The following is a 24319-nucleotide window of genomic DNA, read 5'->3' on the forward strand; positions in this document are numbered from 1 at the left end:
GAGAGTATGAATACTAAAAATATCACAATGAGACCTGATTAAAAACATCACTATGTTCTTTCTAAATGTATTTTTTTTTTTTTTTTGGCTAAGCCAATTGGGGTTAAGTGACTTGCCAAGGGTCACATAGCTTGGAAGTATTATTTGAGGTCAATTTCAAAGGGATGTGTTATAATTTTTAAAAAAGCATAATTTGTTTTCAGAAATGTTGGATTTTTCGAATAAAATGTATCAGGTAAATTAATTCAATTTGTATTATCTTTTCCTGTATTTGCCAATCTAAAGATTTTATCCAAGGTCTTAATTTGGATTTCTGACAATGATTTAACCTTTTTTTGATAAAAATGGTTTCAATTTCTTCTCTAAAATTGCTACTTTTCTATTTATCTTAAGAAACTTAAATTTTATAAATTTGATAATTTCTAAATTCAAAATAATCTTTTCAGAACCTTTGAATTAAAAATTTTCCAGTTTACTTCCCTTCGTCTTTTCTGCATTGTTTGTTTGTAAAACTTTTAACTTAATAAATCAAAATTTCATTTTGGATATTAGTTTCTATTCTTTGTTTCCTAAAATTTCTTGTTAAAGGGTTTAAAAATTTAAATTCTATTTTCTTCTAATTTTTTAGATATTTTAGTTTAGATATAACCCATTTTACCTTATCTTGGATCAGTGTTATTTGGGTAATGTATTTCACCATACTTGTTAAAATTTTCCCACAGTTTTTTCAAATATTTTTTTTTTAAAAAGCTATTTTAGGTTTGCCAAGTTCTATATTTTTATTTTTTTGTCCCTTTGAACCTAAGTTTCCACTTCAACAGTTTTTCTTGCCATTACCAAATTTTTTTATTTTATAATGTTTAATCTTATGTATTTTCCACTTCTTTGTTTTTTTCTTTTCCAAAATTCAACAAAGTTTTCCAATAATTTTTTTTATTTTCTAAATTTTAATAAAATTTTCTTTTTATTTATTTGCCAAAAAATGATTAGTTTAAATAGAAGACAAATTTGCCCACCATAAAGAAATATTTTCAATTGTTTGGTCAACTTTTTGGGTGTTTTTGTAGTTTTCTCATGTTTGGTTTTTGAATAATTCCAAATTTTTTAAACTATCCCGGTTATTTTAAAGAATTTTTTTGCATTTTGCTGTTGGTTTTTTAGTGATGTATTCTAGTTTATTGGTTGTTTTTTCCTGAACATTTAAAGTTCATTATCCAAATTTTTAGGAATTCTTTGGGAGTTTCAATTAATCTCTCTCAAAAGGTGACAATTTTTTCTATTACTTCTTTCCTTTAATCTCTTTTTACCTTATTGGGCCAAAGGGTATATTTGAATAAATTTGAATAATAATGGTGATGTGGGATCTTTTTCCTCCTGTTTTAAATGGGAATAATTCCCAGTTTTCCCCATTACATTGAACTTTCGTTTTTAAATAAATGGTTGACTATTTTAAGGAAAATCCTTTTCCCTATTTTAGGTTTTTTTAGTAAATTGGTTTATTTTATCAAAATTTTTTCTCTTCTATTAAAGTAATGGTTTTTATTTTTATATTAGTCAATTTCTAATATTTTTAAATTGAAACTTTACCTTTTAAAAAATTTTTGCCAGGTTATTCCCCTTGATTTTTTTTTGCAATATTTTTTTTAAAAATTTTCCATAATATTCAAAAATTTTGTATAAATTTTTTTCTGTTTCCTTTGGTACCATTCTTGTCTAAAGGTTTGGTAATTTCCTATTTCCTAATTTTTAAATAATTTATATAAAGTATTAGGTTAATTGTTCAAGTGTTTTGATAAATTCACATGTAAATATTTCCTGGGGTTTTGGTTTAAATTGTTTAATTTTTCTTTTATTTTTCTAAATGGGAACTTTTAACAATTTACTTCCTCTTCTAATCTGGGCAACCATGTTTTGTAGATATATTTTTCACTTAGGTTTGATTTATTAGCTAAATTAAAAAGTCTCCTAATTTTTTAATTTTTTCATTTAAAAAGTTTCCCTTTTTTTTAAATTTTTTTTTTTTTCTTTTAAAATTTACCAAAGGTTTATATTTTATTTTTGTTTTTTTTGAAAATTTAGTTTTTTTATTAATTCAATAGTTTTTTTTTTACTTTCAGTTTATTAATTCCTTCTTTTATTTTTTAAATTTAAATTTGTATTTGTTAGGGGTTTTTTTGCTTTTCTTTTTTTAAAATTTTGGTTTTTTCTCTATTTTGGTAAGCCTTTGGGATAAAATTTTTATTCTGTGGTGCCCCCTTTGGTATGTGGTCCATTTTGCCTTTTCTTGGGTAAATTGGCTATGATTTGTTTAATTCTTCTTTGGGGGTTTTTAGTTTTTTATTTTGGTCTATTTTTGGCTTTTTTTAAGTGTTTTTTATTGCTCATGTTTTGAAAAGAAGTTTTTTATTTCTGCCTTTTGCATTTGATTTTGATTTTTGCAATATTGGCTTTTTTTGGGCCAGTGCCAAGAAGAAAGGTTTCTTTTTTTTTGGTTTTCGTCTATTTTTTTTTGTATTGATTCCTTTTTCTTTTTTTATTTTTTTTGGTTTGTTTATAGTTCTGATGCAATGTTGGATTATTATTACGTTTCTATCTATTTTTTTGCAGCTTCTTAATTTCTTTTGAATTTAGTGTTTTGGTGTTTTTTTTAGTTTGATTTGCTTTTACTTTCCCTTTGCAAAAAGTTTCTTTTCTTTTTGACATTTTTTTTTTTTGGCAGGTGCTTTTTTTTTTTTTTTTTTTCATTTGTGCATAATTTTGTTTAGCCTTTTAATATTTCTGTTGCTATGCTTTTTGTTTCCCTTAAAAATTTTTGTGGGGATTCTATTTAATCCAATCTGCTATTCTTGCTTTTGGGGGTTACCCCTTAATTTTTTGGTTTTTAAAGTTAATTTTTTTGATTTATTTCCCCATTTTTTTTTTTTTTTTCCCCATTTGATTAAATTTTAGGATGTTGTTTCGTTCCCTTTTAGAATTTTTTCCCTTAAAATCCTTTTATTTTTGACCTTTTGCTTTTTGTTTTCCTTTTTTAGCCTATTTTTGGCCCCTTTTAAATTGGTGGGAAAGGTTTTTTTAAAAATTGTTTTTTTTTTTTTGAGCCTCTGGTGAGAGGAAAAGATTCCCAAAGGTTTTTCCCTTTTTTGTTTATTTCCTTTGTCTTCAGGTGTGCATGTTCTAGGTGTTTTTTCAGTTATTTTATCTTTCTTGGTTTTTTTTTAGGCAATTTTTTGTTTTTTTTTTTTTTTAGATTAAATGGTTTGTTTTAATTTTTTTAGGAAGTGTTGTTTCCTGGGCAATTTTTTTAGTGATTGTTTTTTTGGGGCTTTTTAAATATAATTTAGGTTAATTTTAATTGTTTGCTTTTTAAATTGATTCTTTTTGCTTGGTTGGTTTTAATTGTTTTTCTGGCTGGTTGTAATATTTTTTTTTTGTTTTAAATTTAGACGTTTTTGGGTTTTCTTTTAGGGTTTTTCAAATTTCTGTTTTTAATTTTTTTTTTCTTGAATTGGCTTTTTTTGTTTTCCTAAAAATGCTGGTTTTTTTTTTAATCATGTTTTGGGGTTAATAATTTAGATTATTTCCTGTTGTTTTTAGGTTGTTGTTTTAAGTGTTTTTTTTTTATTTTTTTTTTTTGGTTTTGTTGCTGATTCTTGTGTTCATTGGGTCTTCATTTATTTTTCAGTTTTTTTAATGAATTTTTATTTTTTTGGCAATTTTTGTTTTTTATTTTTGTTCATTTAAATTTTTTTTCAATTTTTTTGGGTTATTTTTCTTTTTAATTCCAAATTTCTTTTTTGGGAATTTTTTTTTTTTTTAAGGGATTTTTTTTTCCCTTTTCAATTTTGTTTTTGAGTTTAGTTTTTTTTTTTTTTTTAATAATTGTTTTTTAAGAATCCAGGGGTAATTTTTTTTTTTTCCCTTGCCTTTCTTTTGATTTTTTATTCCCTAGTGGGCCTTATTTGTTGTTTTAGCCTGTTGTTTTTGTGTGGTCCAAAATTTTTTTTGGGGAGTTGGTTAAAGGTTCCCAAAAAACAAAATGAAAATTTTTTTTCCCATGTTTTTTTTTTTTGGGTTCCTTTGCCATTTTCAATTGCTTTTTTTTTTACTTCCTGATTTTTCATGGTATGTTTTTTGTTTGTAATGATTTTGGTTCTGTATTTTTTGCATATTCAATTCCTCAAACTTTCTTTTCATCTTGTGGTCGTTTTTATGAAAATTGTTATAACTTATATAAAATTTAATTTTAATTGTGGGCTTGAGTTAGTTTAGATAAAAAGGGGCTGAAAAATTTGGCTTTTGGTTTTTTTTTAGTTCTCCTTGGGGATAAGCCCAGTAAAGAAAACTTGGCGGGGACATTTATAACTTTTTGGACATTTGTTTCTGAATTTGGATTTTTCAATCCCAAACGTGTATTTTGTCCCCGTTTTATTAAAACCTATCATTATTTTTTCCTCATTTACCAATTAATGTGGGATTCTCAGGTTTCTTAATTTGCATTCTCTTTAATAATGATTTGGGCTTTTCCTTTTTAATTTTTAATTTACTCTGAAATTGCTTTTCTTCCTTTAATTTATAATTGGAGAATGGTTGGTTTCTTATAAAAAGTCAGTTCTCTTTAATTTTTAAATCCTTTATCGAACCTTTAACTTGAAATGTTTTTTTCCCAGTTTGTTCTTTTCTAATTTTTTAATAGTTTGTTTTGGGACTTTTAATTTTTATAAATTTTTCTATTTTTGACAATAATGGTCTTGTTTTTTATTAAATTTTTCCTTTCAAATTGAGAGATAAACTTCTATGTTCCTCAATTTTTTTTCCTTCTTTTGTTAAATCATGGTCCCATTTTTTATTTGGTATAAAATTTTTAAATTTTGGGTCAATTAATTTCTCCATACAATTTCCTTTCACAGTTTTGAAATAAAATTCTTATCCCAAAAGTAATCTTTTTTGTCAAACCAAATTGCTATTTGACTATTCTGTTTGTGTAATTGTTCCATGTCAACTTCCTATTTCTTGAATTCAAATGGTTTTTGGTATGTCTTTTAAAATAGTTTTTGGCAGGTATAAACCACCTTATTTTTTTTTTTAATTCTTTTGAGATTCTTGACTTTATTTTCCATATAATTTTGTTTTTTTTTCAATCATTAAAATATTTTCAAGTCTGATTGTATGATAAATAAATAGTTGTTATGGGATATTGTCATCTTTTTATTTTGCTCGACCTATCCGGAGCATGATATTTTTCAATTGTTCAAGTCGACTTTTTTGTGTGGAAAATTTTTTAATTTTGCTCATATAATTCCGACTTTCCTTTGGTGATAGACTCCCAAATATTTTATCTGTCAACAATTTCTGAATGGAATTTCTCTTTACTTTGCTGTTGGTTTTGTTGGTGTTAAAATGTGAGGATTTTGGGGTTTATTTTATACCCTGCAACTTTGCTAAAGTTATGGATTTTTCAATAGCTTTTTAGTAGAATCTCTAAGGTTCTCTAAGTATATCATCATATCATCTGCAAGAGTGATATTTGGTTTCCTCACCTATTCTGTTCCTTTAATCTCTTTCTCATTCTTATTGAAGGGCTAGTGTTTCTAATAAATTTGAATAATTGGTGACAGTGGGCAACCTTTTTCCAGATCTTATGGGAAAGATTCCAGTTTTTCCCCATTGCATATGATGCTTACTGATGGTTTTAAATATATTCCTGAATATTTTGAAAAAGTCCATTTTTCCTATACTCTCAAGTGTTTTTTATTAAAATGGATGTTGGATTTTTATCAAATGCTTTTCTCTATTGAGATGATCATATGGTTTTGTTATTTTGATTATTGATATATCAATTATACTAATAGTTTTTCTAATATTGAAACCAGCCCTGCATTCCTGGTATAAATCCTACTTGATCATAGTTATTATCCTGTGGATGATTTTCTGTAATCTTTGTAATTTTATTTAAGATTTTAGCATCGATATTCATTAGAGGATTGGTCTATAATTTTCTTTCTTGTTTCAGCCTACCTGGTTTAGGTATGTCCCATGTCTTTGTAAAGGGTTTGGTGGGACTCCTTCAGTCCCTATTTTTCAAATGTTTTATATAGCATTGGGGTTAATTGTTCTTTTTTTTTAGAATTCATTAAACCGTCTGGTCCTGGGGATTTTTTTAGGGAGTTGGTTAATAGCTTGTTCTTTTCTTTTCTAAGATGGGACTGTTTAGGATATTTATTTTCCTCTGTTTCTGGGGTAATTTTGGGTATTCTTCCATTTCATTTAAGTTGTTAATTTATTAATAAAGTTGGGCAAAGTAATTCTAATTATTCTCTAATTTCCTCTTCATTAGTGGGGCTCCTTTTCATTTTAAGACTAACAATTTGATTTTCCTCTTTCCTTTTTTTAACGATTTATGGGGTTTTTTCATTTTGTTTTTTCATAGAACCAACTCTTATTTTTAATTAATTAATTTTTTTTACTTTCAATTTTATTGATCTCTCCTTTTATTTTAAATTTCAATTTTAGTGTTTGACTGGGGGGTTTTTAATTTGTTCCTTTTCTAGCATTTTTGTTTGCCCAATTCGTTATTCTCTTTTCTACTTTATGCAAGTAAGCCTCTGAGATAGAAATTTCCCCTTATTACCGCTTTTTCATCCACACATTTGATATGATGTCTCTTATTGTCATTTCTTGGGTGAAGTTATTAATTATGTCTGATGATTTGTGTTTCCCCAATCATTCTTTAGTAAAGGTTATTTAGTTTCCAATTATTTTTTGGTCTATTTCCCTGGCTTTTTGTTGAGTGTAATTTTTATTGCATTGTGGTCTGAAAAGGATGCATTCACTATTTCTGTTTACTGCATTTGAGTTTGAGGGTTTTATGTCCTATATATGGTCTATTTTTTAAGGTTGCATAACTGTGAAAAGAAAGTGTATTCCTTTTCTCCATTTCATTTTCTCCAGGGTCATCATATTCTTTTCAAATTTCTATTTACCTCTTTATTTTTCTTATTTATTTTGATTTGTTTGTCTAATTTGAGAGTGCAAGGTTGGATTCCCCTTTATGTTTGCTATCATTTCTTCTTAGCTCTCTTTAATTTCTCTTTAAAATTTGTAATCATTTGCATATATGTTTAATATTGATATTGTGGGGGGTCCAAGATGGCAGGAACACGAGATTTCTAACCCTCTTCTCTTTTAATATTATATCAGCCCAAAAATAGTCTTGACTCTACAATTGTAAAAGATAAAAGAGAACAACTCCGGCCGAAGAAAATCCAGTCTCGCCAAAAAGGTTTTCCGGGGGGGGAGATGGGCAAGATGGGGAGAAAAGGTTCGAGGAGATCTCAAACCGAGGGGGGAAATCTCCAGGCGCACCCCAAACCCATCGGGCTTTCCTTGGGTCATTGTGATACTGCCGGGGAGGACGCCGGTTAGCCCCAATCTCGCAGGGGAGCTGGGGGCCAAGAGCTTTCCAGGGCCGGTTTCTTGGGCAGAACCGGGCGGTCCCGGGTCTGGGGTCTGGGGTCGGGTTGCAGTCACCTAAACTCACGTCCCACAAGGCTCAGGGCCGGGGACCATTTCACCCCTTTAATCCAGCCAGGGCAACCCTAACCCCCACCCTACTAAGAATTTAACTCCCCATGCTGAATCCACTTCCTGGGGGGAAGGGAAAACTCTCCTAGAAAATCATACCTAGGAATCTTTACATCTTTCCCTCTCTGCAGAAAAATTTAACCTTGCCTAGGAACATACCTAAAGGCTTTTAAACATAAAAAAAATGAAAAAAGATCCCAAATTCTATAGAAAAAACATCACAAACCTGAAGAGACCCTCAAACAGCAAAAATCATCAACTTCCTCCACAATTTTCAAAAAAAACCATTAAAAGTTCCAAAAAAGTTGAAAAAAATGGGGAAAAAAAACCAAAAAACAACAACCCGGTGAAAAAAAGAAAAATCCAAAAAAAGAATTTGGGAAAAAAAAAAACACAAAAAATTTTTAATTGAAAAAACAAAAACTCCAAAAAAATAATCCTAATTGGGAAAACAAAAAACACCAAAAAGGGATTTTTGAAAAAAAAAATTACTAAAAAAAATTAAGGAAATGGAAAAAACCAAAAAACAAACATTTAAAAACAAGAAACATAAAAAAAGAAAAAAGAAAAAAATTCTTTAAAAAAAAACGAAAAATAAACAAATTCGGCAAAAAATATCACAAAAACAAAAAAAACAAACTGAAAAAAAAATTTCTACCAAAAGCAACTTGGAAAAAACTAAAGAAAATAAATTGGACTTTCAAACAAGAAAAAAAACCCAAACATTTTCCAAAAACACCCAAAAATGCCCAAAAAATAAAGGTAAACTAGGATGAAAAAATTCAAACACCTTAAAAAAAAAAAAAAAACCCCTTTTGGCTTCAAAACATCAATTAAAAAAAACAAACCAAAAAAAAAACCCAAAAAAATACCCAAATCCTTTTTACCCAAAAAAAACCAAAAAATTTCCAAAACCCAATCCAAAACAAATTACCACTTAAAACATTTTTTCCAGGGAAAAATGAACATTTAATAAACAAAGTTCCATTTTTTAAGAAAAACAAAACAAAACAAAAAAGTCTAACAAAAACTCCAAAAAAAGGAAAATAACTCTTAAATGTTTTCTTTGTATACAAAAAAAACCATTATAAGGATGTAAACTAAAAAATAATTGGAAAAATAGGCAGAAAAGGTGGGAAAAAAAAAAACCCATCCCAAACAAAAACTTACATACTAAAAAGAAAACATTTGAATCTTCCTCCAAAAAAAAAAAAATTGACTTTTTTTAAAAAAAACTCTCTCTTAAAAAAAAAAAAAAATAAAAGGGAAGGGAAAAAACTCAAAGGGGAAGGGAAAAAAGGATAAAACTATAAAATACAAATTTAAAAAGGGAAAATTAAAGGCAAAATAATAAAACAATCTTTTATTGGATGGCAAAAACCCAATTTTAATTCTAACCTAAATTGAAGGGATAACTCCCCATAAAAAAAATAGCAAACAAATAAAATCAAACCCACAAATTGTTGACAAAAACACATTTAAAGCAAAGGGATCCCAAATAAATTAAAAGGCAAAAAAACCTTTAAATTTAAGAAAAAAAAAGGGTATCCATCCTTTCCAATCAAAAAAAAAAAAAAAAAAAGGTAATTCTAGGGCCCAAAAAAAACAAAAAAAAAAAACCCAACCCTAAAAAATTCAAAAAAAACAACAAAAATAAATTAAACTCCACCCGTAGCTCCCCAAAAAAAGGAAATTAAAAAAGAAAAAAAAAAAAAAGGAACAGAAAATTAAAATAAAATACTTTCCCCATTCAAACCACAAAAACCAAAAATAAAATAAAAAACAACAAAAAAAGCCCGTTATGCAAAAATCACAAAAAAAGTTAAAAAGAAAAAAAAAATACCTTACTTAAAAAATATTTAAAGGCAAATTAAACCCAAAATAAAACCCAAGTAACAAAAACTCCAAAAGGGATAAAACAATTTTTTTCCAAATTATAAAACAAAAAGAAAAATTTTTTAAAAAAGCAAAAAAAAAAAAATTTCCCAAATTAAATTCTAAAAAAAAGGGAAAATTTAGGAAAAAAACAGATAATTAAAAAACAATTGTTTTAAAAAAAAAAGAAAGCCTTTTGAAATCATTAAAAAGGGAGGAATAAAAGCAAAAAAAACCCAAATAAAAAATTATTTACCAACTTTTATTAAAAAAAACCAAAAAGGAATTAAAAATTACCCAACAAAAAAAAAAAACTTTAAAAAAAAACCAAAATAAAACCCCTAAAAAAAAACCCCAAAAATTTTTAAAAAATTTAAAAAAATTGGCAAAAAAAATAAAAAACTAAACCCAAACAAAATTAACCCAAAAACAAAAAGTTAAAATTCTTAAAAAAAAACAAAAAAAGCAAAAACAGCTCCCAAAAAAAAGAAAAAAACCAAAAAATTTTTCAAAAAAAAACTTTTTCCCCATTTAAAAAAAGTAAAAACAAAAAGCTTTTAAATCCAACTATCCCCAAAAACACTAAGGAAAAAGCAAAAACACTCAAAACCCTAACAATAGTAATAACAAACCCTTTCCAAAAATTAAAACACGAAAATTTAAAATTTAACATGCAATTTAAAAAATTAAAGGAAAAGTAGGAATAAAACAAATTACACCTTTCCAACAAAATTTACAAGAACCCCAAGGGCCCAAAAAAGGGAAAAACCCACAACTTTTGCAAAAGCCCTGTAAAAAAAAACCCAAAATCATCAAACACATTCCTCAAAATCCCAAGTCGAAATTACAAAAAAATTCCATTTTAAAACCATAATATAAAAATTTGGAATCATCTAAAATCAAAAACAAAGCAAAATTACAAACTTTCACCCTTAATCGACAACCGGGAAAAATATTAAACCCTTTGGAAAAAAAATAAAAAAGAAAATTTCCAAAACAATCTTTTTTTTGGCTTACCCAACCCCAAAATATTTTAAACCTGAAAAATAAAAAATTTTTAAAAAAAAGTCCCGAAATTTCGGGAATTAGAAAAAACAAAGATTTTCTTCTGACCAGATCTAAATAAAATATTTGGGGCACTTCCAAAACTTTTTTGGCTTAAAAAAAATTTTTGATCATGGAATGAAATTCAAGGAAAAAATCAAACAAAAACTTCTTTGACAAACCCAAAGATCCCACTTTTGGGATAGCACGTTTAAAAAAATTTTGGGGAAAAAAAAAAAAAAGGGAAAGGGTTGATCATAATAACCGTACCAAAAGGTCAAAATTTCATGGAAAAGAAGAAAATTTTGGGAACGGATGTTTCCCTCAGACCTTGGGGGAACAAAAAGGAACTGGATCTTCGTCACAAAATAGAAAATTTCGATTATCCAAACTGAAAAGTTTTTCCAAAACCAATGCGAAAGTTGAGGAAGCAAAAACTGGGAAAAACAGTCAAAGGTTCTGATAAAGCCTCATTTCCAAAAATAAGAATTCTCTAATTTTAAAAAAACCATTTCAATTGAAAAAGGTCAAAGGATTGAAAGACAATTTCGATGAAGTTGAAACATTTTCTATCAATGAATGCTCCAATCTTATTAATCAAGAAAATCCAATTAAGACAACTCTGAACCCACCACCTTCGATTGGTAAGATGAAGGTTTAAGAATTGTTGGGGATGGGGCTGGGACATTGATGCTTGTTGGTGGGTTGTGGTATCCAACCATTTTTGGAAGTAGTTTGGAACTATATAAAAAGTTTCAAACTTGATTCCTTTGATCCGCAGTTTCTAAGGGTTATTCCCAAAAGGATTATAAAGAAGGGAAAGGGACCATTGCGAATGTTTGTGGGGCCCTTTGTGTGGTCTGGAAACTGAATGGATTCCTCAGTTGGAGGGGTTTGGGATTGGTTATGGTTCTGTTCTGTGAAATGACCAAAAGGTTTTCGAAGGCCTGGAGGACTTAATGAACGATTGGGAAATAGCAACCAGGGAGTCATTATATACTTCAAAACAATCTATTGATGACCGTTCGATGGATCAGGCCACCTCGCAACGGATCAACCTCACTTCTAATGGGCGTTTAAAACTGAACTGCTTGCCCGAAAAGAACTCTGGGAATGACTAAAACCATTACATTGAATTCCCAACCCTATATTTTTGCTGCATTTTGATTTCCTTTACGCTAATTGTACAATATTTCAGGTCTGGTCTTTTTCTACAGAAAATAACGTTTGGTGGTATTTATTGTGTATCTAATTTTATTTTTTATTTAACATCTACGGTATCCTGCCATCTAGGGGGAGGGGGTGGGGGGGTAAGAGGTGAAAAATTGGAACGAGGTTTAATTTTAATTTAAAGTTACCCATGTATATATCCTGTAAATAAAGGCTATTAAATAAAAAAAAATATTATTTCTTCATTATTTATGGCCCTTTTAGCAAGATATATGCCCCTTCCTTATCTCTTTTAATTAGATAATTTTTTGTTTTGCTTTATCTGAGATCAGGATGGTCCCTGTTTTTTTGACTTCACCTGAAGTATAGTAGATTTTGCTCCATCCTTTTATCTTTATTCTGATGTATCTCCCGTTTGGTATTTTCTGTAAACAACACATTGAGGATTTGGCTTTAATCCATTCTGTTCCTTCCTCTTTTAGAGTTACCCCATTACATTTTGGTTAAAATTACCCATTCTGTATTACTTGCCATCTTGTTAACCCCTAATTTTATCTTTTTTCCCTTCTTTCCCCTTTACCCCCTTCCCAGTATTACCTTGTGAGCACCTTGCTTCTCACAGCCCTCCTTTTTTTCCCTCCTCCCACCTTGATTCCTCCCCTATCTTACTCTTTCCCTCTCAGTTTCTTTTCCCTTCTTAAATTTTCCTTCCTTTTTACTTTTCCTTTCACTTTTCAATGGATGGGAGAAATTTCCTATATTAATATGTTAAATTTTTTTCTTTAAATAATTCTATGGCAGTAAAATACCCTATATTCATTCCCCTCCTTTCTCTCTCTCAGATATAATAGGTTTCCTTTTCTTTGGAGATAGTACCCCACTTTACCCGATACAATGTGTCCTTTCCATTAATTTTAGAACAAGGTATCTGTATTTTTTATAATTTTAAGCAAAATATAGTTAAGATTTCTTTTTACCTTTTAGGTTTTTCTTGAGTTCTATATTTGCAGATCAAACTTTTTTAAGTTCTGGTTTTCACCAAAAAGGTGAAATTACTTATTTGTTGTGCCATCTTCTTCCCTGGAAAAAGATTTCATTCTGGCTGGGAAGTTATTTTTGGTTGCATACCTAGTTCCTTCCTTTCGAATATCATATTCCAGGCCCTTCGATCTTTTAATGTGGATGCTGCTAGATCTTGGGTGATCTTTATTTGGCTCCTTTATATTTGAATTGGGTTTTTCTAGCCGCTTGGTATTTTTTCCTTTGTTTAGGGTTCTGGATTTGACCACTATATTTCTTGGGTTTTGATTTTGGTCCCTTTCAGGGGTGATGATGAATCCTTTCAATGTCTTTTTACCCTCTGTTTCTATGACTTCGGGCAGTTTCTTTGATAATTTCCTGGAAAATAGTGTCCAGGCTCTTTTTCATCTTTTTTCTGGGGTCCAATGTTCTAAGATTTCTCTCCCTAGACCTGTTTTTCCAGGTCTTTGTTTTCCCGAAGAATATCACATTTCTCCATTGTTTGGTTTTTTTGGTCTTTTTGACTGATTCTTCTTGTCTCCCTAGTCATTCAATTCCATTTGTTTATTTTATTTTCAATGAAGTGTTTTCTTCCTCACTTTTTTATATCTTTTTCTAATTGTCCAATTTGTTCTATGGAATGTTTTTCCATTTCGCCCATTTATTCTTTAGTGAACTGTTTTCTTTTCAGTTCACTAATCCTATTTTCAAGGATTTGTTTTTTTATCCACTCTGTCTTTAAATGGGGAATGACTTCTCAGTCTCTTTAAGCCCCCTCCTTTTCCCATTTTCTTCAGCCCTTGTGAGAGCCTTTAATTTCTTCTATGAGATTATCTGTGTGAGGAACAGATGATCTCCTCCTTGGATTCACCTGGAGATAATCTGTTTTTAGTCTCCTCAGGGTTTTAGAGTCTGCTCTTGTCTGTTAAAAAGCTGTCAATCGTTAAAGTCCTTTTTAGCTTTTCGCCATTTTTGTCGAAGAATGAGACAAATTGAAAAAAAAAAGGAAAAAACCCCCAAATGGAATCCTTTTTTGGGGAGGGGCTGGGTGGCGTTACCAGCCCTCTACAGACTGGGGGGCAGCGGGACAGCAGGATTTTGGCCGCCTTGAGACTCTGAGGCGTGCTGAGCCGGGTGGGGAGGGGGCCAGTCTCAAGGAACTCGCTGTTTGGGGGATTCTTCACCCCTGGTGTTTAAGCTTATCTGCTGGGCACTGACTTGCTGGGGCAAAAGATCCAATCCTTAGTGAACTCTCCCCCCAGAGATGGCTGGATCAACCCAACCCCTCTGGTCTGCCAGCTGTGAGCTGCCTGCCAAGCTCTCCTGCTGCTCCCTCAGCCTGGCCCGATCTAAAACCATCCCGCCCTCGAGAAAAGCAGACCTTTCCTCAATCTCGGATGCTTCTCTTGGAATGTTTGTGGGGTTTTTTTCAGTCAGGCATTAATTCAGAGGCTTGTAATGATATGGATTCTGAGAGAAAATGCGGAGCTTACACAGCTGTGTGCCTCCTCGCCGCCGTCTTGGCTGGAAGTCATATGCCTTTTCCAAACCCTTGTGTGGTGAGGGCTAGGTCATTTCACCTTTTAGGTCTTCATCTGGAGACAATCTGCTTTTAGTCTCCTCAGGGTTTGAAATCTACTATCTTTCATTATAGAAGCTATCTAATTAAAGTCTTTTTTTACTAATTTTTTTTTTTTGTTGGGATCGTTTTTGGGCAAAGGGGCCAAGTTTTCTATAGACAAAGGGAGAGCTTTGGGGTCTGAGTCATTCCCGTGTGGGTGGGTATATCCCAAGACTTGGGCTTTGGGGTAAACTTTTACCTTTTGATTTTATGTTGGATGTTTTATAACTTCTCTGCTGATCTTGGCTTTAATGGGGGTAGAATTTGTGAGTCCTCCCAGATTTCCACCTTAAGACTCCACCCCCTTCCACACCCTCATCTGCTCAGTGTGGGCTGGTCTCTGTGCTCTGCCTCCCTAAGTGGGCCTGGCCTCTTCCCATGCATGTGCCCAATCAAAACAGACCTTTTCTGGTGATCTTCGAAATTATCTTTTGCTGGCAATTTGCTGTACTCCCAATATTCGCAGATTCTGCTAGTCCAGCACTATTCCATAGGCTGAATTTCATAATTAATGTGAGGGTATTAGGAGAGCTCAGAAAGAGGCGTGTATCCTCTCTACCATCTTGGTTCTGTCCCCTCTCTAAATGTATTTTTAAAAAGTTTTCTTGTGTTGGCTTTTATTTAATCTGAAATTTCATTCCTGTAGAAAAGGATGATATAGTTTCCTTCGCCCATCAAAAATAATCTGAGAATAGTAAACTATGATTATCAAAATTCATTATATGCTCACATTTCACAAGATGAAATGGGAAAAAATACTAACAACTTGGGGATTTCATGTAGGGTATAGTTATTGACCTAAGTTTTTTTTTTTTTTTTTTTTTTTTTTAATAGCTTTTTATTTACAAGATATATGCATGGGTAACTTTACAGCATTAACAATTGCCAAACCTCTTGTTCCAATTTTTCACCTCTTCCCCCCCCACCCCCTCCCCTAGATGGCAGGATGACCAGTAGATGTTAAATATGTTAAAATATAAATTAGATACACAATAAGTATACATGACCAAAACATTATTTTGCTGTACAAAAAGAATCAGACTCTGAAATATTGTACAATTAGCTTGTGAAGGAAATCAAAAATGCAGGTGGGCATAAATATAGGGATTGGGAATTCAATGTAATGGTTTTTAGTCATCTCCCAGAGTTCTTTTTCTGGGCATAGCTGGTTCAGTTCATTACTGCTCCTTTGGAAATGATTTGGTTGATTTCGTTGCTGAGGATGGCCTGGTCCATCAGAACTGGTCATCATATAGTATTGTTGTTGAAGTATATAATGATCTCCTGGTCCTGCTCATTTCACTCAGCATCAGTTCGTGCAAGTCTCTCCAGGCCTTTCTGAAATCATCCTGTTGGATTGACCTAAGTCTTTAATGAAAATGGTCATCTTAGAGCAAAGGCGAGGAAAAAAGTACATCCAAGAGAAGAAACAGCCTGCTCAAAGTCCTAGAGATGACTAAGAAGGAATAATCACAAACAAAAACAAAGACAAGAAAGATGATGTAATATAGGCCAAGGGATGAGAATATAGTTGAAGACTAGACATTCTATATTAACAAAACATCTCCATATCATAACTAATGACTGATTTAGGGAGCCAGACTAACCTTCTTATCTTAATCTCTTTAGGTATATAGGAATTTCCTGGCCAACCTTGAATAAGCATTGTTCCTTGAAGAAATGATTTACATTCTAATTTACTCATTCATAAAGGAAAGGGCTGGAAAGAGTTGAGATAATGTGTTAATATTTTATTCAAAATTAACTATCTTTGAGGTGGGTGTGGATGAATGATTGAGAAGTGAAAAACTCTTTTTTGGCAAGCCTATAGAAATGTGTTTGATCCTGGGGTGGATTATTGAGAAACTGTGGAATCTCAAAGGAGGCAGTTACCAACCATCTTATACATTTTAGATGTTATCATTCTCAGAGCATATGGTAGAATATAAATACTCCAAGGCAAAGAATGTTACATTTGTCTTTGCATTCTATTTGCATAGTATGGTGTCTTATATGTAATAGGTATTTCAAAATGTTTGTTGAATTGCATTGAGATAACTTTCTCAAATTCCTTCTGACTTTTTGATTCCAAATCTATCCATATTCTGAGATTTCAAATGAAAAGAGTGCAGTTATATTCTATTATATTGTATTCATTTATAATAGGAAATTAAAATTATCCAGTTAAATTTTTGATAAGATAAATAATTTATTTTTACTTCACTTTTTCCCAAGTGAGACCTTGTGATTATCCAGAAATTGAAAATGGAGAACTTTATAGGTCATCTTGGTTTTCCAAGGAATACTTTCGAAGTTTCTTTCCAGAATCTATTGGAAAACAGATGTACTATCATTGTAATAAAAATTATGTACCTGTTAATGGACGTTCCTCAGATTATTGGGCAAGATTTTCATGTACTCCAGGAGGATGGTCGCCAGTGCCAAAATGCCTTAGTGAGTATGCTTCTTTAAACTTAATTGTAGAGTGTACATGTGATAGCAAGTCCTTATTATTATATTTGGAAAGGATATAACATTTCATAAAGGTAAGAACTTTGTGATATCCTCATTGAATATTTACAGAAGATTAGGATTCTCTCCTAATACATGTTGGATATGATCTTTCAGAAGAAAGATAATGTTGCAAAAAGAAAACCAATGAACCTTATACATTCTCAAGTCTCTTTATACTAGCACAACATACCCTTTGTAACCCATTACCATAGGATGCAATTTGCTATGTTCAGTATCAATGAACTCTGGTATCACTTTCTGCTTCCCTAATTGTGCTATCTCTTGATTACTACTTCCTGTACTCTGGTAATATTGACCACTCTAAGAGATTTCAATTGTTTTATCAGTAGCACTGCCTGTTTTTAGGTACCCTTTCCTGCTCTCTGATAATGTGGCCTGCTCCCCCATAACATGTTTTGTTCTCTCGATAAGATAATCTATTCTCTTATGGAAGTGCTTATTGTCTGACAGTATGACTGCTACACTGTCTTCTGAGCTGTCTTTAATTTATAAAAAAATTTTAATTCAATCTTTGATCTTTAATTTCCTAATTTCTCTATGTTTACTTACCCTGTTACTTTCCAGAGGTAGCTCCATGATAACAATGAATTATTTCTACAAAGAAAAAAGAGAAAGGGGAAAAATTAGGAAAAGAAAGAATATATCAAAAATATGATGCTATTTAATGTTTCATATGCAAGGGCTCTAAATTTCCATAAAGAAATTGGGAGAAGTGTATTTTCATTTCTCTTCTTTTGTGTTGCAGTTTATTCTCTGGGGCTTTCTTTTATTATTATTTTCTAATTTATTATTAAAATACTTAATAACATTTTATTTCTCTGCAATTACATGTAAAAACAATTTTTTTACATTCATTAATTTTTTCAAAAGTTTATAATTTTAAATTCTATCCCTTTCCCTTTTTTCTCACCCCTCCCTAAAATGGTAATTAATCTGATATGTTTTATACATTAGCAATCATGTAAAACATTCTATATTAGTCATTTTTATAAGAAAACACAAACAAAAAAAAAAAAGAAAGGAAGGTTTTTATCTGAAATCATCCTGCTTGTCTTATTGGACCACAAAAATATTACATTATAATTATATACCAAAACTCCAGCCCTTTCTCAACTAATTACTATCTGCTCAACTTCCAATTTTAGCCACAATAAAAAAGAGTTACTATAAATACTTTTGCACAAATAGGTTTTTTCCCCTCCTTAAATCTCCTTGGGATACCCATCTTGGAGTGGTATTCCTGGATCACAAGGGTATGTACATTTTTATATTCTTTTGGGCAGTGTTTCAAATTGCTCTCCAGAACAATTGGATCGGTTTACAACTCCACCAACAGTGCAATAGTACTCCAGTTTTCCATGTCTTTTCTGAAAATTACCATTTTCATTTTCTGTTGTATTAACCAAGGTGTGAGGTGGCATCTCAGAGTTGTTTTCATTTTAATTTCTGTAATCAATAGTGCTATTGAGCATATTTTCATAGCACTACAACTTTTATTTCTTTGTTCAAAAATTGCATGTTTATGTCCTCAACTAGTTGTTGATTGGCAAATGATTTTTATTCTTATAAAATTGGTTATATTCTGTAAGAATTTGAGAAATGAGAGGGCATGTTGGTGGTGCAGTAGATAGAGAATGAACCCTGAAATCAGGAGGACCTGAGTTTAAATTTGGCCTCAGATACTTAATACTTACTAGCTGTGTGACCTTGGGCAAGTCACTTAATTCCAATTGCCTCAGAAGAGAGAGAGAGAGAGAGAGAGAGAGAGAGAGAAAGAGAGAGAGAAAGGAAGGAAGGAAAGGAAAAAAGGAAGGAAGGAAGGAAAGGAAAAAAGGAAGGAAGGAAGGAAAGGAAAAAAGGAAGGAAAGAAAGGAAAGGAAAAAAGGAAAGAAAAAAAGAAAAGAAAGGAAAAAAGGAAAGAAAGAAAGAAAAGAAAGGAAAAAAGGAAAGAAAGAAAGAAAAGAAAGGAAAAAAGGAAAGAAAGAAAGAAAAGAAAAGAAGAGGCCTTTATCAGTTATACTTACAGAAAAAACTTTCTCCAGTTTTCTGTTTTCTTTTTAATTTTGGTTGCTTTGACTTTATTTGGTATAGTCAAAATTATCCATTTTACATTTTGCAATACTTTCTATATCTTGTTTGGTCCTAAATACTTTCTTTATCTGAAGATCTGACAGGTACACTATTACGTTATCCTAATTTTGCTTATGTTACCACCTTTTATGTTTAAATCATATGCTCATATTGAACTTATTTTGACACATGGTATAACTTGTTGGTCTATACCAAGTTTCTACCATGCTGTTCCCAATTTTCTCAAGTGCTTTTCTCAACTATTGAGTTCTTATCCCAGAATGTGTGATCTTTATCTTAGTTAAGATTAGATATCTTAGTCTAAATTACTATCGTCATTTACTAGCAGTATAAAATTATGCCATTCAATAAGTAAATTAAGTGGAATTTTCATTGTTATTATTTTGATTTAGCCTATTCAAGAGCAATTTCCCCCCCAATTGATTAAATATAATCTAATTGTATAAAAAGTGTTTTGTAATTGTGTTCATATAGTTTTTGGGTTTGTCTTCCAAGTAAATTCCCAAGTGATTTTTAGTGTCTACAGTTATTTTAAATGGAATTTCTTCTATTCTTGTTGCTGGGCTTTGCTGATAATAATATATAGAAATGTTTATTATTTATGTGCATTTATTTTATATCCTACAACTTTACTGAATTTTTTACATTTCAACTAATTTTTTAGCTCATTCTCCTGGACTCGCTATGTATACCACCAAATCTGCAAAGAATGATAGTTTTGCTTCCTTATTTCCTGTTCTAATTCCTTCAATTTCTTTTTCTTCCCTTACTATTATAGCTAACATTTACAGTACAATTTAGAATAATAATTTTCCTAATATTGAACGAGCTTTACATTCCTGGTGTAAATCCTGTCTGGCCATTGGAAATGATCTTTGTCACATATTGCTGTGATTTCTTTATGGTATTTTATTTAAATTTTTTGCATCAATATTCATTAGGGAAATTGGTCTATAGTGGGCTTTTTTTCTGTTTTCACTTTTTCTGATTTTGGTAAGAACACTATCCAAACACACATGTACATACACATATACACTCATACACATATATGCTGATGCATATTGTGCTTACTTCCAATTGTTATTTGTCTCTGTCTCTTGGCTATGATATTCCTGAAAGCCTTCATCCTCAAATATATTTTTTTCTATTTCTGCACTGGCACCTTGTTTCAAAATTTCAAGGCATTTTTCCTTAATAATTTATTGTAGTACTATATCAAAACTCTTTTTAAAATTATTATTTGCAGATTGTCTGATTATTCTTATAATTCCTCAATCTGTTCTCCAAATCATTTGTTTTCAGATGAGATGTTTTACTTTCTTTTCCATTTTTTCCATTTCTCAAAGGCTGGATTAAAGTTTTATAGATCTTTGAGCATAGCTTCAAATTGCTCTCCAGAATAATTGGATCAGTTCATAACTCCATCATTTTTGCATTGATGTTCCAATTTTCCCTCACCTTCCCAATATTTATCATTTTCCTTTTCTGGTATTAGTAAATCTGATAGTTGTGAGGTAATACTTCAGTTATTTTAATTTGCATCTCTAATCAATAGTGACTATAGATAGCTTTAACTTCTTCAATGAAAATTGTCTATTCATATCTTTTGACCATTTATCATTTGGGAATGACTTGTATACTTGTCAATTTGATTCACTTTATTCACTCAATGCAAAGTTTCTGCCATACTATTTTCCTGTTTCCCAATAAATTTTTGTCAAATAGTGAGTTCTTATCCCAGAAGCTGGAGTCTGGATTTATCAAACAGCAGATTGTGCAGTCATTGACTATTGTGTTTTGTATACCTAATCTTTTCCTTTGATGCAGCACTCTATTTCTTAACCAATACCATATGATATTGTAGACTGACTGCTAAGCCTCTGTCCTTTGCATTTTTAAAAATTCCCTTGAAATTCTATGTTTTGTTCTTCCATATGAATTCTGGTAATATTTCTTTTTGTTCTACAATATAGTTTTTTGGTAGTTTGATTGGTATGTCACTCAATAAGTAAATCAATTTAAGTGGAATTTTCATTTTAGTTATTTTGGCTCAGTCGATCCATGATCAATTAATATTTTTCTAAAGTGTGGGTCTGCTTTATTTGTGTGAAATGTGTTTGTCATTATGTTCATATAGTTCCTAGGTCTGTTTTACAAGTAGATTCCCAAATATTTTATAATGTCTGCTCTTATTTCAAATGCAATTTCTCTTTGTCTTGAAAATGGGCTTTGTTAGTAATGTATAGAAATACTGATGATTTGTGTGGGTTTATTTTATATACTGTAACTTGACTAAAATTGTTAATTATTTTGAGTAGTTTTTTAATTGATTCTCTAGGATTCACTAATTATACCAACATATAATCTGCAAAGATTATTAATTCCTTCAATTTTCTTCTATTTTTAAAACTAACATGTCTAGAAATATTTTGAATAATAGTGGTGATAATAGGCATCCTTGTTTCATCCCTCATCTTACTGAGAAGGCTCTTAGCTTATCCCTATTAAAGATAATGGTGGTTGATAATTTTGGGTACTGCTTACCATTTAAAGGAAAACTTCATTTATTCCTGTGCTCAGTGGTGTTTTAATAGTAATGGGTGCTGTATGCTGTCAAAGCCTTTTTCTGCATCCATTGAGATAAGCACATGATTTTTTGTTACTGATATGATCCATTATGCTAATCTTTTGCCAATATTAAACCAGTCCCACTTTCTTGCTATAAATCCTATCCAGCATAGTGATATATATTTTATTTAAAAATTCTGTGTCAATATTTATTAGGAAGAATGGTCTGTAACTGTCTTTTGCTGTTTTGGCTTTTCCTGGTTTAGATATCAGTACCATAATTGTGCCATAAAAAGAATTTGATAGAATTCCTTTGGCTATTTTTTTCAAATAGTTTATAGAATATTGGAATGAATTATTCTTTAAATAATTAGTAGAATTCATTTGCAAATCTATCTGGCCCTGGAAATATTTTCTTAGGAGGTTTATTGATGGTTTGTTTAATTTCTTTTTTCTAAATTGGAGTAATTTAAATATTTTATTTCCTCTTTTGTTAATCTGGGCAATTTATATTTTTGTAAATATTCATTGATTTCACTTAGATTGTCAGATTTATTGACATGCAGTTGGGCAAAATAGCGCCAAATTATTGTTTTAATTTCTTCTTCACTGATGGTGAATTCATCCTTTTCATTTTTCATACTGGTAATTTTTTTTCCTTTTTAAACTCAAATTAAGCAAAAGTTTATCTATTTTACTGTTTTTTCTTTTTTATAAAACCAGTTTTAGTTTCATTTATTAGTTCAATATTTTTCTTACTTTTCTTTTATTAATCTCTCCTTTGATTTTCAGAATTTCTAATTTGGTATATTTGTTCTTTTTCTAGCATCTTTAGTTATATGCCCAATTTAATATGTTTCTCTTTGTCTATTTCATTCATGTAAGTATTTAAAGGTATAAAATTTCCCCTAAGAACTGCTTTGGCTGTATCCTATATGTTTTGCATGTTGTCTCATTATTTTCATTCTCTTTGATGAAATTACAGATTGTTTCTAGAATTTGTTGTCTTACCCACTCATTCTTCAGGATTTGATTGTTTTATTTCCTATTAGTTTTTAGTCTATTTTTCCATGGCCCTTTATCGCAGATAAATTTTATTGCAATATGATCTAAAAAGGCTGCATTTAATATTTTTATCTTTCTGCATTTGATTGTGAGATTTTATGCCCTAATATATGGTCAACTTTTGGGTAGGTATCATATACCACTGAGAAAAAGGTATATTCCTTTCTACTCCCATTCTATTCACCTCTTAACTTTATTTTTTCATTAGATTTATCTAGTTCTGAGGAGGGAATGAGGTTGCCCCTTAGTATACTTTTGCCTGCAACTCCTTTAACTTCTCTAAGTATTTGGATTCTATACTACTTGGCACAAATACATTTAGTACTGATTTTATTTCATTTTCTATGGTACATTTTAGTAAGATATAGTTTCCTTCCTTATCTCTTTTATTTTTTTGCTTTATCTGCTATCATAATTGCTACCTTTGTTGCTGGGTTTTTTTTTTTTTTTTTACTTCAGATGAAACTTAATATATTCTGCTCCAGCCTTTTACCTTTATTCTGTGTGTATTTCTCTATTTCAAAACTGTTTCCTTTAAGCAACACCTTGTAGGATTCTGCCTTTTTATTCACTCTGATATCTGCTTCTTTTTTATGGGAGAATTAATCCAATTCACATTCACAGTTATGATCCTATTTTCTCTTGTTAATAATTTTTTTCTCTTTTCTCCCTATTTCTCTTCACCAGTGTTTTCTTTCTGATCTCTCAACTCCATCAATCTACTCTTCTCTCTATCAGTCTTTCTTCCTTTTCTTTTCCCTTTCCTCTGCTACTTTTGCCTTTCCTTCTACTCCTCACTCCCTTTTCTTTTCTCTTTCTCCTATTTCTCTATAGGGCAAGACAAATTTCTATATCTGAGTGTGTTGTTATTCTCTTCTTGAGCCAAATCCAGTAAGATTAATACTCACTGCCACCTTTCTTTCCCTCCACTATTATAGGTTTTTTGGGCCTCTTCATGTAATGTTATTTACCCCATTTTTGTCTCCCCTTTACTTCTTCCAGTGCAATTTTTCCACTTTTCAATTTCTTTTTTATATCATCACATCAAATTCAGTTTATGCTCACATACTTTGTCTAAATATATTCCCTTCTAACTGCCATAATAAAGATACACTTCTCAAGAATTACAAGTATCATTTTCCCATGTTGGGAAACCTTAAAATAATTATAGTTTTTTTTCTTTCCTGTTTACCTTTTTATGTTTCTCTTGAGTCTTGTATTTCAAGATTGAATTTTCTATTTTGTTCTGGTCTTTTCATCAGAAATTATTGAAAGCTTTGTATTTAGTTGAATATCCATCTTTTCCACTTAAAGATTATGCTCACTCTTGCTGGGTAGCTGATTTTTTGTAGTCCAAGCTCTTTTGCCATCTGGAATATCACATTCCAGGTCCTCTAGTCATTTAATATAAAACCTGCTATTTCCTGGGAAATACTGATTCTGGCTCCTTGATATTTGAATTTCTTTTTTCTGACTGCTTGAAGTATTTTATCCTTTATTTGAAAATTTGGGAATTTAACTACAATATTCCCCAAAGTTTTCATTTGAGGATCTCTTTCGGGAGTGATCAATATATTCTTTTCACCATCTTGGCTTCACTCCCTATTTTTCTAATTTTCTTATTTCTTTGCATTTTATAATGTCATTCTATTGCTCTTGGCCAATTCTATTTCTAAGAGTTATTTTCTTCCTAAAATTTTGGGACCTTTACTTCTAATTGGTAAACTTTCTTTTAATAATTTACTTAAA

The 24319-nt window shown here is 30.7% G+C and overlaps 1 protein-coding gene across 1 annotated transcript in view; it reads left to right on the forward strand.

The window, feature by feature from the left end:
- The window catches only part of LOC100914654 (complement factor H), a 117803-nt gene that overhangs the window by 42624 nt on the left and 50860 nt on the right, over positions 1-24319 (forward strand). The window contains exon 8 of the mRNA XM_031937082.1: positions 16547-16765. Within this exon, the coding sequence (XP_031792942.1) occupies positions 16547-16765 (219 nt within the window). The remainder of the gene's footprint in view (positions 1-16546; positions 16766-24319) is intronic.

The sequence above is a fragment of the Sarcophilus harrisii genome, chromosome 4, assembly GCF_902635505.1.
Source record: "Sarcophilus harrisii chromosome 4, mSarHar1.11, whole genome shotgun sequence".
NCBI classification, from domain to species: Eukaryota; Metazoa; Chordata; class Mammalia; order Dasyuromorphia; family Dasyuridae; genus Sarcophilus; species Sarcophilus harrisii.